Source organism: Vanessa atalanta, chromosome 26 (genome assembly GCF_905147765.1).
Source record: "Vanessa atalanta chromosome 26, ilVanAtal1.2, whole genome shotgun sequence".
Taxonomy (NCBI): domain Eukaryota; kingdom Metazoa; phylum Arthropoda; class Insecta; order Lepidoptera; family Nymphalidae; genus Vanessa; species Vanessa atalanta.
In genome coordinates, this window is record NC_061896.1 from 3,992,774 (window position 1) to 4,009,493 (window position 16,720).

General features: G+C 32.8%; 1 protein-coding gene across 2 annotated transcripts in view; it reads right to left on the reverse strand.

Moving 5' to 3' along the window:
- Window positions 1-16,720, reverse strand: part of LOC125074009 (E3 ubiquitin-protein ligase CBL) — a 77,136-nt gene that overhangs the window by 3,396 nt on the left and 57,020 nt on the right. Inside the window, exons 2-10 of one of the 2 annotated variants that reach the window (XM_047685174.1) lie at window positions 12,409-12,555; window positions 9,958-10,101; window positions 9,362-9,487; window positions 8,508-8,623; window positions 7,539-7,645; window positions 6,656-6,768; window positions 5,768-5,859; window positions 4,847-4,938; window positions 2,809-3,086 (exon numbers count right to left, since the gene is read on the reverse strand). In XM_047685174.1, coding sequence (XP_047541130.1) covers window positions 3,060-3,086; window positions 4,847-4,938; window positions 5,768-5,859; window positions 6,656-6,768; window positions 7,539-7,645; window positions 8,508-8,623; window positions 9,362-9,487; window positions 9,958-10,101; window positions 12,409-12,555 — 964 coding nt within the window. In that variant the 3' untranslated portion in view covers window positions 2,809-3,059. Of the gene's footprint in view, window positions 1-2,808; window positions 3,087-4,846; window positions 4,939-5,767; window positions 5,860-6,655; window positions 6,769-7,538; window positions 7,646-8,507; window positions 8,624-9,361; window positions 9,488-9,957; window positions 10,102-12,408; window positions 12,556-16,720 lie in introns of those variants that run through there. The other variant, XM_047685173.1, reaches the window with a different exon arrangement.

The following is a 16,720-nucleotide window of genomic DNA, read 5'->3' on the forward strand; positions in this document are numbered from 1 at the left end:
TCTTACTTTACAAACACGAATCTAGTTTATCGTATTACATCGAAATCAACGAGTGATCTAATTAAGATTTAAATTATTAAAAATATACTCTAAAAACTTTATAATTGTATTGTCAAAAAATTGTTCGCGTCCCTACCGTCCGACCGGTGTAACATTTTACAAGCGTCTATTATTTTCAGTGTTTCTATTTAAATTTTACTTTGAAGCAATAGTAGGTATATAATAGAAAAAATCTTAAAATTTTCGGATAACGTTTGAATCTTTAGGAACTTTTGTATTATATGTATCTTTTTAAATATTTTTACAATTTTTAAAATCATTAAATTAAGAAAATAATATGTTCGTCATTGCAAAGTCATGTCAATCAGAAAAATCTACATCTGTCAAAAGATCAAGCTATCTTGTATTACTACTACTATTAGCTTCCTACTCTAACACAAATTAAAAAAAGAACTCTATCATTTGTTTTGTGAATGTAAATTTAATTTGAAAATAAATACTTTTCTAGGTTTAGTCGGCCACTATGTATTACAGAAACCCTATAATTGTACGCGATATAAAAGGTTTACTAATTTAATACCCTAAATATAATATTCATGAATACTTTTGTGTTGGAGTTTTTTTTCCTACATTTTTTTGCAATATTGGTGAAAAATGAATTAAATACATCGTACTTTAAAGTCGGCTAGTGTTACACTTTTATCCTTATCGATACCAATAACTCAAAATGCTCATTTGGTTAGTCGTCTATTCAAACCTCGGATCGGGCCAATTAAAAGTTATTTGTTTTTATGTCAAATAATTCTCCGAAGTTTGAAAGTTGGCAAAAAAAATGCCTAAGCTTCGAAAAGTACGTAAAGCCAGTGGTTCATGGTAGACCAGACCATGATAATGAGAGAACAGAGAGTGCATCTATTATACACACTTTTTCAGTATAATATATACTGGCTAATTGACCTTGAGAATGATTGGCGTGGCCAAATGAAATAAATATTGGACATCATCACATACATTACTCTGATCCCAATGTAAGTAGCTAAAGCTAAGTGTTATGGAACATCAGAAGTAACGACGGTACCACAAACACCCAGACCCAAGACAACTTAGAAAACCAATGAACTTTTTTTACACCGACTCGGCCGGGAATCGAAACCGGTTTCGGAGTGGCGTACCCATGATAACCAGTGTACACACTACTCGACCACGGAAGTCGTCAAAATTAGAATTTAAAATATCAGGAGGCCATCATTATTCCACAAATATTATCGTTCACTTGTCTCGTGTTCTTTAAGTGTCTGAAAACCTCTTGATCTTCAGACGTAAGACCCTACTAAGAATAGTGTTTACATGATACCTCGAAATTCGATATTAAGTCCTCCCTTTTTTATTCATCTAAATTCAGCCCACCGAGTACAATATAAAGGCTAAATAAATCTGATGAGTTATAATGTAATTAAATCGGTAGATGAAACAACAATTATGAGTCAGTCGTACACAAAAATATAACAATTCATGCTCCATGCAGTCATGCCATCGTCTTATAAAATTTGAATAATAAAAAAAAAAACAATCAGAAAAACATTGTTGTGTCATAGGATAATGATAGGACAAGCGAGGAAGCAGACGCAAAGAAAAAACAAAAAGCACATTCATTCAAGCGTATATTGTCAACATTTAAATTACACTTATAAATAAATAATTCATGGACATCATAAACATAAAAAACTACAATCTAAAAATAATATGCAAATTAAAAAAAAAAAACCTTAAACTATAATCCATAATTTATGGACATGCATAACCGAATCTTATATGTATAGCTGTGCTTTTTTTCATTGGAAAAAATATATTGTGATGATTTTTTTGTTATCGGTACTAGTGACGTCATACGCCAAGTAAAAATTTTACTATTTTTTGTCGAATTAAATAATGGATTTTGAGCACAGCTATCCATACAGTATACAAACAACTAATTTATCTTGCACCATGCCATGTAAAATCAATAATTTAAACATAAATTATATTTAATACTTCCGTCCTAGCTTACAATGTAAAAATATCATTATAGAAATAAAAAAAATATATATTATATAAAAAAATAATAACTACAAACTGCATTCTTTACGTCACCGGGGAAGATAAAATGGCGCGAAAGCGCGGCCATTTTGTGATATCACTTACTCGAAAATTACATTAATATTTTCAGTCAAATTTGCAATAATAATTGTTTACGATATAAAATATTCTAAATAATATGAATTCATTCGAAGTAAAAAAACATTCAGTACAAAGTGAATAATATTCGATCATTTAACTTCTAAAAATCTTAACGTTGTAATATTACGTACAATCACAAGAAAAAGTCGTCACATTAATACACATACAAATGTAAACGAATTCTCTTTTTCCTATGACAGTACGTTTTACTAAAGATAAAATTAATTCATATCTATATTCGGACTGTAGTTTAATATTATATTAATGTATAATAAAGGCGGATTATTTAATTTCGATAACACTTAATAATAATGCAATCAATTACACAATAAAACTATATTATAAAATAATTTGAAGTTAATCTACGAAATGCCTTAGTCAATCTTCAAGTAGCTATTCTTAAGTAAAAATCAACCGTTGGTTGATTACTTTAAAATACGAAATTAATTATTTTACATGTATACGTATTTTGAATGTTTCAATAAAATAAAATGTTTATTTTAAACGCGACTAATTTATATGAAATCCTTAAAAGAAAAATTATTTAAATTAATATCAATAATAAAAAAAAAAACACGAAAAGTTCTTAAAAAATAAAACTATTGATTTATTTAATTATATTGCATAAGCAAACACGATATAACGCGACAGTACAGATTAAACTAAAGTCCGCATACAAGGTATAAATCACGCGCGTGCAACTCAGCACACGTGTATGTAGTGAAACGTTTACGCATCAGAAACGTTACGCATTGAAACGTTCGACTGAATATCGATCGAAAACGTTTCACCGCAACAATGTATAATAATAATGGAATGTTATCGTCGCTATTTTCCGCGAACTAAACATGCTGTGACTTGGTCCGTCTCTGCGAAACAAACGACATACTTTGACTATGCTTACATGCGACGTATGAAACTTGAGTGCATTGAAAAATGAACTTTATACTTCATGCAGTAAATTTCAATTTTATAAATAGTATAATAGAATGAGCATTTTTCATTTAGATCACTTGGAGCTTAGGACTTTGTATCGCTGTGTTCCGGTTTGAGGGGCGAGTGAGCCATAACTTTGTTCCGAAGGTTAGTGATGCAGTGGCGATGTAAGGAATGCTTAATACTTTTTACGGCGCCAATATCTGACCACTTACCATCAAGTGAGTCATTTGCTTATTTTATAAAGAAATATAAAAAAAAAAAACAAATCTTAATATATTCATTTATATGTTTGGTTAGTCTATCATACTGAGTCAAAATCATTAGACCAATATCCAATAAAACCTGCACAGACTATACAAAATCAAATGATCCGAATGAAATAATTGCTGGAAAAATGCTCTAAATTGATAACACTGTAGATTTAAATCGAATATCAATGCAAAAAAGTTTCAAATATACAAACGAAAAAAAAAAAAATGAACACTATGATTTATGACAAAATAATAAGCATAACATAAACCCACATACATACATGCGAGTGACATAAACAAAAAAATGCATGAACCGTGCACATACTAAACAAAGACATTTATATTCACAAACACAGTTATTCCGATTTTTCTTATGTTTTAATAATTACTACATAATAAAATTAAAACTATTTTAAACGGATTTCAGTTTTTATTAACTAATCACTGTGTTCTCATTATAGTGAAAATTATTGAAGTTATAACTTCCTATGGAAGAGTAATATGTTACGTAACGCGTTACGGCGCCAGTCTGTCTGACTTCCCTTTCTATAACGCATACGACAGGGGTAGGTAGGGAATAATTATATTTATAATGTACATACACAAAATTCTAATGTACGTATTCAAGAATTTATTATATATTTAATTTGATTAATAAATCATCTATCCTTGCATTATGGTCAATTCAGTCAACAGTTAATCAATATTAAATAGTTCATTTTAGATTCGTTTAAGTTATCAGTTATGTCGGTCCCGAGACGCAAATTTAAATCATTTTATATGATACTTGTTTTTAAGAAATGTAGATACAACCAGTAGCCAGATAGATAGGTAGGTAGACATTTTTTTAATATTTGACGTTATTCACGTGATAATGGCTTATTCATAAAATACGTGACACATTTTATTATTATTTGCCCCAGTTTTTTTTCTCCAATGTTAGATATTCTTACATAATTAATTATACCTATTGTATTGTTTGAACTTATTGAGCCAAACCCACCTAGTCATAACGTCATCAAGACTCATCTATAATAAACTTTTATTAATGTAATTAATTAGAAATTTTATCATTATTGATGGTTAAATGTACGGTTATCTTACCTTTAACCCCTTTTAATGTGTAAAGTATTTTATATAAGGACAGACAATATTTACAATAATTATCTTAAGGCTAGAATCGATCAATACTACCACTATTAAGTATGTATTTGAAATTACAAGCTATAATTATTATATCTCCATAATTACACTGGCTCACTAACCCTTAATAATGAGAACACATTTATACTAAACACTCAAACCCGTTTAAAATAGCTCTATATATGTAAATTAATTATTTATAACGTAACACCTAAAATGAATATTACTCATTATGATATTCATATATCGAAATTTTTATTTATGTATGTAGTCAAATAGTATATAATGTTATTTACCTCGGAATCGTCAATATCGTCCGTCAGTCCGTTAAACGTTGCGTTTCTCGACGACCAACCGTTCGAGCTACTCGATATTGTTACTTCAGAACCTGGGAATTATTGTTTATTTAATCACACACGTACACGTACACGTACACGCGTACACACGCACACGCACGCACGATAGCACGCACATTAGAGTCTCTTTTACATACTAACAACTCACTATAATTTAACTTTAATTACATATACAAATATAGTTTTTTTTTTTTTTTGTGGAGAATTATGAGATTACGACCAATCGACGTGGATTGTTATAGGCTATACATTTTTTTGTATTCCTTTGATACTAACTCCTTATTATTATTTAATACCCAACGATGCCGACCTGTAAAGGCTGGTACAATATAAATTACTAATTGTCAAATCCTATTTTGGTCTCGATGACCAGTGATATGAATAAATCAGTAAGTAACTTTATTTGATTTTGACCTTTATTTGCCCTAAGTAGAACTATTCTTTGAGAACAAAAGTTGTACAGAGTAGCATTGCGGGACAGGAAAATGATATCATTTTTTTTATATAAAATCTAAACGACATATTAAATATTATTTGTGTCTATAATTCAGTACAACCTCAGTTGTCTCGTACAAAATCGTGAGAAAACCTTCACGTGTTCATATCCAGGTATAATTTGAGCAACCGCAGTACAGCAGTATGGAGTACGATCTAATTCTAACTCCTTGAAGACAGACTTACGCCCACTCCATTTAAGACTTTCTTATTTTCTATTAGACGTAAGTGTTTAACTTATCTTCGTGACTTGTATTTCTTTTAAACTAGGTACATATTTAGTACAAAAAAACTTGGTCAGATTTCATAAACAAATCTATAAATTCCGTCCACTTTCGCATACTGATTATATAGCATTGTACTAACTTGAACCATTACAGCCGGATGAGCCGGATGAACCAGATGATCCAGACGAATTAGACGATACAGGTTTAACGGCAGTCTTCGTATTCGGCACTCTGGAATTTAATCGTTCGTGATTAAGTACTGTGCATAGTAAATATATTAATACTAGTGCTTCTAGTGGTTTCAATCGAAATATACTTTAAATAAGTAATCGGTACTAGCTATGTTACTGGATGGAAGCAGTTCAGGTTTAAATCGACTTCCTAACTACGCCCACAAATTATTTACCCGTGAACCAATAAACATATGACGGTTTAACATTCCACATAGTCGATTATCAAACTCCCAACTTCAAAAACGACGAACAAACATCATACTTAATTTAATAGCTGAATAACTCTCAATTTAGTTTTCACAAATGTGCATTGTCTACATGAAGTCTATATTTATACCGACACGCGCGCTGATGTGCCGCAGATTCGAGGTTATGAGTTCAAACCGCAGGTCGGGCCGATGGTGTAAAAGCCATTAGATTTTTCTATCTAAAATCTGCCCGAAGTCTTGAAGTTGGAGGTGTACACTCCTGGCCTTGGATACCACGATAAACCGTTGGACCTGCGCCTGAACTCATTTCCATCATATCGGATTTGATATCGGATTATGAGTGATGAAAACGAGAGTGCATGTGTGTTCGCACACACATATATATCCTGCGTAGCCGGCTACACATTTTCCCTTGACATTAGCCGCCGGGACTGAAATCGGTCAGGAGAAAGTCATTTATGCGATATGAAGAGCTACTGTTGCGTGTTTCATCCATCGGTTAAGGAGGTACGATACGATCAGTACGTCAGTCGATATTTTTATATCCTCAATGACCCGATACAATAGATAATAATGCAAACTAACTTGGCCTCACTCGTCGTGTTAGGCGGCCTCGGAGGGACGAACGCGTCGACGACGACCTGCTCCGTTCCCTTGATCTCAGCTCGACAGAACGGACAGCCCTGACCTTCGGAATCCTGGAAAATTTCAATTAAAAAATAAAATTTGTCCCTTGGAATAAGCATCCGATTCAGACACAAGGAGAGCATCAAACTTTAGTATATTCAAATGGATGGAGGAGCTACGATAAACGAAACTTAGTTTTAGATATTCCATGCGATTTGCTAATAGATCGACTTTGACGACCTTCGTGGTCGAGTAGTCTGTACACCGGTTTTGATGGGTACGCCACTCCGAGGTCCCAGGTTCGATTGCCGGCCGAGTCGATGTAGAAAAAGTTCATTAGTTTTCCGTGTTGTCTTGGGTATGGATGTTTGTGGTAACGTCGTCACTTCTGATTCTCCATAACACGAGTGCTTTAGCTACCCACAGTGGGATCAGAGTAATGTATGTGATGTTGTCCAATATTTATTATTTTTATCTACTTTATTATACACTATATACAATTCTTTGCTGGTATGTATAACAGAACATTATTCTACTTAAATACTTATACTCATATTCATTTTATTTTCAAACGTTTAAACTTCTTAAAGTTTACTCCTCCTACCATTGAATTGGACTTCTGAAACTGACTGAAACCTCTGATGTAAAACCATCAGAAAATCCATGCTATAAGTCCAAACAATTATTTCTATTGCAAACTATAGAGTTTAATAAATTAAGGCCCTAAACATTATATTCCATTCGATACAAAACTCACGACAGTTGACTATGAATATAATTTACTTAGAAAAATTTAACACCGAACGCAAAAAAATAATAAAATAATATTATCAACACTCACTATCTGCCACGCTGTAAGGCAAGGGGTACACAACAAATGTCCACAAGGTTCTATTCTAATGTCTTTGTCGTTTTCAGCACAAATCTTGCACAACTGGAATGTGCTACCTGCAATAAAAAAAAAACAAATCAAAATTAATATATACTTCATTTTAGCATTAGCAGCCTGTAAATTTTCCCACTGCTGGGCCAAAGGCCTCCTCTCCCTTTGAGGAGAAGGTTTGGAGCATATTCCACCACGCTGCTCCAATGCGGGTTGGCGGAATACACATGTGGTAGAATTTCGTTGATATTAGACACATGCAGGTTTCCTCACGATGTTTTCCTTCACCGCCGAGCACAAGATGGATTATAAACACAATTAAGCAAATGAAAATTCAGTGGTGCCTGCATGGGTTTGAACCCTAAATCATCGGTTAAGATGCACGCGTTCTAAGCACTGGGCCATCTCGGCTCTTTAATCAGTATCAATTAACTATATTTCATAACCTGACATTTCATATTTGAAAATAAACATATTGCTCTTTTTATTTGAAATTAGGTCTCGTAGGACATACAACACAGGTTTAAAGAAGATTTTTAAGCAAATTTCTAACTAAATACCGAATAATTTATATAACTTACTTTGTTTAAAATTTGACACACTATCTACTTACGTTTCCTGTGCGTATGCAATTGTGCAAAAAATTGTGCAATAGCACAGTCTAGCTTTAATAAGGTATAATAATAATGCATTACTTTATCTGACAGTAATAAGTTACGCGTACTTAATAAATAAAACATAATAATACTTAGACCTAGATAGGTGACCTAGTACTCTTAAGAATTCAAATAACTCTATTATTGGATCGCATAACCAACGAATAATATATTGCTGTCTCATTCACACGATCGGATTAAAAAAGGATAAAGGATATGAGTCTTGTATTTGAAATAGATAACTCTGCAATAAATTATAGCCAACACGTACCCATTTCACAGTACAACTCGTACTGTTCCTGTGTGACTGTTATGTGATCTTCAGCGGGTGATATGATCGCACTGCTCAAATCTGGATTAACATCGCGGCCGTTCGGATATAGATAGCTGAAAGAAAAAAGTTTGTGAGATAAAAAACAAATTACCAGAATAAAAAAAAAATTGAAGCTGAAGCGTCAATAGTTTTCCCCACTAGCACAAGCTATAGGCTAAATTGGAGGCTAAATAATATTATTAATCCTTTAAAAATGGGTCATTGCTACTATTCTATATGTAATTTAAAAAAAAAAAAAACAAAAACTTTCGACAGGATTAGCGATAAATGTCATGTTCAAATTCGGCAATTAGGACCTTTGTATCATACATTTGATAGAAATTTATTTGTACGTATAAAGATTTCACTCGTGTTTACTTGTACTCGTACAGTGCTACGTGTGATTTATGGTTTTTGGGCTTCGATCAATCAATATGACTGTAAAGAATTACCGTGGAACGACAAAGACCTGAATAAACATGTATATTTTTCATAACGTAATTATACTTTTTAATTATCTACACTGATTGAAAACAATCAATAAGAGACTACGTGACACACATTATTATTTTTATATCTGTAAGAAAATTATGATACAAAAATTTTGCACGACATAATAAAAATAATAACGCAAATTCTATCAAAGGTTTTTTATGTAATTACAATTCATATACAAATATGAAATCAAATGCTATTAAAAAAAAAAACAAAAGATATCTTTGCGTCCTTTCATTAAATGTATATTCACACACGCACACACGCACACACGCACGCACGCACGCACGTAAAAATCTAGTAATAATTGAACTCACAATCCTTCTCTATAACCGTCCAATAGCGCCTGCACTAAGCTCTTGTTCTGCGGTATAGTCTGCAATATTTCACCATCAACTGTAACGTAGCCGATAGCCCACTGACCGAGCCGCGTACAAGACAATCTGAAAAAATATAATTACATTTTCAACTTTATATAATATACGTTAAGGTTCATTTTAAACAATGCCCGAGTAGAGGTTTTTATCATAACGTCCTATTGACACAGGATTTTTTTATAAATACTATGATACAGTTCGCTTACTTCATGTATGCTCAGATCTTACACAACTGATTTTGATGCTGATTTTTCAATAGATAGATTGATTCAAGAGGAAGGTTTATATGTATAATACATGTACAATTTAGTAGAGAAACACTGATAATTTTAGAGGTTTCCAAAGTGATGTCGTAAATAAACTCATTTTTGCGCTTACATTGCAAATACTGGCTCAACCCTACGAGATAGATGAAAATAATGTACTACAGTATTGTACACCTTAAAACATGGACTTCGATATGATGGTTAGGTTAGGTGAGGTTAGTAACATTTTTCCGAGGAATTTAATGAAATTTAAATAAATGGCAAACCTACCTGAACACATAGCTTCCGGCCTTATGTATGCACTTCTGAAGCCTCGCCTTAACTTCATCGTACGTTAGAAAGGCGACGTAGCCAGGATGAGTGACGGCCAATAATTGCCAATTACGAAGTAATGTGCTCCAGGGCTGGAATAATCTGTAAAACAGAGAGATATTTAAATATAGAAATAGAAATGGAAAAATTATACCGATGAACTATAATGTACTGCTCAAACTTAAGCCTTATTTTTTTATATATTTCCAATAAGTAAATGTGCAACCTGGTGGTATAAGATCACCAACACCCTGAACCATACATTAGCGCTGTAAGAAAATTCAACATTCCTAACATCGCCAATGCGTCATCAACTATCAAGTTCTGTCCCTTGTGCTCGTTTATTTTTATGGCACAGATGGAAATGAAAATATGCCACCTGATGGTTAGTGGTCACCAATGCGCATAGATATTTCTTAATAACCTTGGCAACTATAAAGTTTTGTTACTTGGCTCACTCACCCTTCAAACACAAGAATAATAAGAAATACTGTTTAGTAGCACATGAGTGGGCAGCACCTACTCAGGCAGGCTTGCACAAAGTCTTAACCCCAATTCTTTTAAACTATTTCAATTTTGGTCGCTTTCTTGTTGTTGTTGTCGAGCTGTTTATATTTATTTTAACCTGGTTATATGTCTTTTTTTTATTGTATACATAATGTTTTAGTAATTGCCTTTATCTGATATTAAAGAACGTTGATTTTGAAACGATCATTACGTTTTTATGAAAGAAAATGTTAACATTACGTAAATCAGTATAAGAGATATACATACACAATTGTATGCAGACTTATTCTTTTGTTACGAACAATTTTAAATGGCTGCGTCGTTTTGATAAAGGATTTGAATGAGGTAAGTACACCGAAAAGACTCCTAGGATTATCCTGCTCCGGGGCTCGTGGAAGACAACAATGCGACCAGACTGTAAAATTATTTACTCTACGCATATTATAAAAGTACAGGAAGTATTTCGTACCGAGACGATGCCGAACGATCAAAATTTTTTCCATTTCACAGTTCGAAATAAAAATAATGTATTGAAACAAAATATCTTGAATTGGCATGACTTCGACAAAACCTAAGAAAAATATATTTTTTTATTTACTGTAGATAGATCGACTGGCTAAAGGGCTATCTGGTGGTAAATTATCATCACCATCCATAGAAAATAATAACACTTCCTTACATTAAATACGTAATTTCCCTTGTTGCTGTTAATTACACTGGCTCACTTAACCTTTACAACGGAAAACAACACTAATAAACGGAACTGTTTAGCTGTAAGTGATTAGTAGTATTAGTTCGCATAGAAGCCTACCATATTATGACATATAAATAAAAACTAGTTGTCGCCCGCGACTTCGCTCGCGTTTTCGAGGGTTGGTTTTCATGTTTCAGGCATAAAATTATCTTATATCCTTCCTTGGAGTTTAAGTTTGCTTCATACCAAATGTCATCAAATACGGTTCATCGGTTTGGTAGTGAAAGAGCGACAGACAGACAGACAGACAGACAGACATACAGAGTTACTATCATAAATATAATATATATATAATATTAAACACAGAGGTATAGATTAATTGTTTTGCTTGTTGCTACATCTATATAAGTACATAGTCGTATTACTCACACTCAAAGGTGTCTGGAAGATATCTCTTACAGAGCCTATAAGCTTTCCTTTGTAACACAGTATTTGTTCCTGTCAAATATTTTAAGTACACGATTTAGACAGCTGTACATATTTATATATATATATATATATATATTTAATCTATACTAAGATTACAAATGCGAAAGTAACTCCGTCTGTTACCTCTTCTCGCTTATACCGCTGAACCTATTTAGATGAAATTTGTTATGGAGATAGTTTGAGAATCAAGCAAGGTTTGTGGTCTGGGTAGGTACCGCCCACTCATCATATATACTACCGCGAAACTGCCATACTTAGTATTGTTGTGTTCCGGTTTGAAGGGGCGAGTGAGCCAGCGTAACTACAGGCACAAGAGACAAAACATCTTAGCTCCCAAGGTTGGTGGCGCATTGGCGATCTAAGGAATGGTTAATATTTCTTACAGTGCCATTGTCTATGGGCGGTAGTGACTACTTACCATGAGATGTCCTATTTGCTCGTCCATCTACCGATATCATAAAAAAAAAAATTGTTACAAGCCTGTGGTGATCACATACCTACCTATTACATAAAAAGGGACATAAGTATTTTTTTTAATTGACTCCCGATGTGACTGTTTGTGTGGGTAATTTTATAAATTTCATGGTACATGAATATTACAATAACAAAGTAAATGTTATTATAAGTATTATAACTTAAAACATAAGAGATAGAACAAGTAATATCACATTAATATCAGTTTTCAAGTTATTGAATTGAATCGTACAAACTCAACTTACCTCGTAAAGACATCAAACTCAAAGTTTGATATGAAGTCGTTGCAAGTGAGATCTATTGTAGTTTTAAGCGCCATCGTTTCCAGTCCTGAAGATATCGGGTGCACGTTGTTCAACTCCTCCCGGAAATGTTTCCACGGCACCAATGTACTGTAACAAATACCATTTAATATTAGCATATGTTTTTAATTTTATTATTATTTTATGATATAGGTTGGCGGACGAGCAAATGAGCCACCCGATGGTAAGTGGTCACCACCGCCCATAGGCAATGGCACTGTAAGATATATTAAGCATTACTTAGGAACTAAGATATTATGTCCCTTATGCCTGTAGTTACACTCGCTCACTCGTCCTTCAAACCGGAACACAACAATACTGAGTACTGCTGTTGAATATCTGATGATTGTGTGGTACCTACCCAGACGTGTTTGCGCAAAACCCTACCATCATTAATCCGAATAAAATAAATTTTAATAACAAGCAATTATTAAAAAAGATTTTTGTGTTTTGAAAATGTTACGAAATTGAAACCTTGAATCGAATGACCTTAAAACTCTATACATCTATAGTAATATTATAAATGCAAAAGTAACTGACTGTTTGTTTTGCTCGTTCGCTTCAAACCACTGAACCGAATTTTACGACATTTTGTATGGACGAAGCTTGAACTTCAAGAAAAGACATAGGCTACTTTTTAAGCCTAACAGATAACGACCAACACCTAAAGCACGACCGACAACTATTACCAGTTTAAAATAATCCCATGAAACCGGTTCAGAATGTAGATTACATCGAGAAGATCCGTCAAGAAAAGTGGTACTCTGGTCAATTTCTTGAGCTCATAGATCACGTCCAATAAAAAACATCGAAAATATAAATACAAATAACAATAATAAAGATTCCGTGATGTGGTTAACGATAATTCTGGAAAATTCGACGTTACGATTAATTTAAGGCGTTGTCATGGAATATGCCCTGTTAGGTACAATTCATTTACAAGTTAAAGGGAAGGGTTCACACCCACGCAAATTTGTAAAGTGCCTCACCAACTCGATTACAGTCGATATTATTATTAAACGATGTCAATGGAAAGCTGTTCGTATAGAATATATCCCACTAATATTATAAATGCATCTGTATGTTCGTTTGTTACTCTTTCACGCAAAAACTACTGAATGAATTTTACAATAATATAGTTTATACATCCGAATAGCCACAAAGGCTATAGTTTATGAGGTAGGTCGGTTTTTTTTTATTTAATTATTAATTGTAAGAGTTACACGAATCTATACTAATATTGTAATGAGGTAAAATTTGTTTGTTTGTATGTTGGGGGTAATCTACGGAATTAGAGATCCATATAAAAAAAATAATAAGTACTACAATGTTAAAAATATATTTATATCATATCATTATATTTATTAATAAATTGCGCCCGCGCGAAGCCGAACTTGAATTACTTATTTATTCAAATAGGCTAATAAAAGCTCTTTTGATTTTGTTTTTTTTTTATACGTTCATGAACGATAAAAAGTTGGGCTAAAGTGTCCTCCTTTTGAGGCCACCGAGCTGCTCCAATGCGGTTTATGGTCATGCTGACATATCACAAATTTATATCCGATGCATGGAAGTTTCCTCACTATGTTTTCCTTGAACGCCGAGCACAAGACAAATTGAACCCATCGAGTTTTAGTAGAGCTTGTCTGACTTCTAAACCACTGAAAAATCTCTGCTCAGGAGTATCATTGTATCACACGCATTACAAATTTGAAATAGGGTAGGTAAAGTTTATATACAAAAAAAATTAAAAGTAAATGAACAGTCTGTAAATTTTCCCACTGCTGGGCTAAGGCCTCCTTTCCCTTTGAGTAAAAGGTTTGAAGCTTATTCCACCACGCTAATCCATTAAATTAGAAACATGTCGATGTATTTTCTTCGCCACAAATTAAGCACATGAAAAATTCATTGGTACCTGCCTGAGTTTGAACCCACAATCATCGGTTAATCTTAACCGCATTTTAACCACTGGGAAATTCTAATATCTCCTCTCTTACCTTATATATCATTTGATAAGTGATTTTTGACTATGAAGTTCCTTATGCCATTTCAGATAAATTATCGGGTTTGATATCAATTCGAATTGATATACATAGTTAATACATAAACGCGATATTTATCTTTTCAGCTCATTACGTATTCCACTCCTCCACTCCACTCGTAACGTAAAACATTTAAAGAGGCAACATTTGCGAATGCGGTTTAAGAATTGCGAATGAGAACAATTCAAAATAGTGGAGCTCGCTCGGATGCTCTTTTATTACGAACCACAGACTGACATTGAGATATTAACTTTTATTCGCTATCGTCATCATTTAAATACGATTCTCTTAATGAATGGCTGAATTATTAAACAATTAAATCACTCCAGGGCAATGAAAAGAAAATTTTGTATATGAAATGTATAATTACTTATTTAAATATCGGAGGGAACATCTTTATAGGACTTCATATAATAATCAATCAAATGATACTTCATTTATACAAGATTCAAATGGAAATATCAAAAAGCGACCGATCTTTTGAGTATTCCTAATCAACTTTAAACCTACTTAAATCAATGCAAGAACTAAACGCATATTTAACAAATCTACCAAGCATATCTATATATTAATAATATCGTACAGGCTTACGATGGACCCGATCGAAGCCTATCCACAATTATAGATCGTTAAAAAATTATGATTTTTATTCGACAACATATGCACATATATCCGAAAAAATCGTATTATCGAGATATTTCGATGTTAAATCCGTAAAATTCAATGACATGACAGTTCAGCGGGCGGCCATGTTTGACGTTTACGGGTGCGTTCAGAAAGTGTGTTCCAAATAATAATTTCGTGCAGGGTTATTATTATCTACATTATTAATACTATAGATCAGAGTTTATAAAAATTTATAAGTTATACGAAAAGTAAAGGATAAGCCGTATTTGTTTAGTTATTTATTTTAGCCGAAGCGAAGTCGGGTTATCTGGCCCTCAATAAATATGTTTAGAATTAAAAAAAAAAAAAAATCTAGTATAAACAATCTTTTCAGAATGAAATGAATGAATAAAACGACTGCGACATTCGAGGTTAGCTTTAAATATGAATGAATCTCAACACATAATCACACATAGATATCTGTAAATAATTATTACGCCCTTGAAATAAACAAAGCGGAAACAGATTTCCGCTGTTAATATTTGTTTATCAATAGATATAGTGCACCTGAATTGTGATAAATTACTATGAGTCATATCCTTTATCGTTCGCGTTATAAAAGCGTAACGCCCACACGATTAGATGTAAAATGTATTTTCTTTACATACGAAGATATCTCTTCATATAATCTATCATACGAACAGGAAAAAATATATTATGTGTATAAAAAAAAATGTTATAAACAGCAAAAAAATATCAATCGAGAGTTATGTTCGGACGATCAGAAAAATGCTTTTTAAAAATTATTTATTTCTCAAAAATATTAATTAAGTGTGCGAACAAGCAGATCTGAGACAAAAGTGATTTATTAGTACTTATATAAAAATAATACAGGATAAAAATCCTGCGTTTGCATTTCTATTGATAAATCTACAACTAATCTATATAACGGCGCTGGGGTCCTGGTAACGCGAGTCTTTGACTTTTAGTAATTTAAATTAATTGAAGATACGGTAGATGGACGGACAAATGCACCACCACTTGACGGTAAGTGGTCACCACTGTCCATAGACATTAACGCCGTATAAAATTTTAACCATTACCTACCATAATGAATGCCTTGAGAACTCAAATGTTAAATCCCATGGAACACAACGATACTTAGTATGGCAGAAGAATATATAAGTTATACCATGAGTTAAAATATTAGCGCATTATTGCATTTTAACAATAGACACTAATCAATTTAAAAAAAAAGTATATTTATTTATCTTCTCGTTGAAGGCCTCAGTTACATTTATTATCGTATGTTCATTTAATTCGATATTAACACTTGTCACAATGAAGCCGTAGCTATACAGCGTGTTTGGCTTCCCGAATACTGATGCAATGTTTGATTTGTATCCACTGTAAACTACTAAACTATCCTATCCTATTTTATTTTAAGTAACATAAAACAATTTTGGTATGAATAGTATTACTTTAAGGAATAGTTGCGATATAATAATACCCCAATTTAAGGAATTACTTTATTTCTTATTTATCCTTCCAAAATTAAGCTTCAAGCTTGAGCTAGTTTTGGGGACGACAATAGCCCAAGGAGTCGG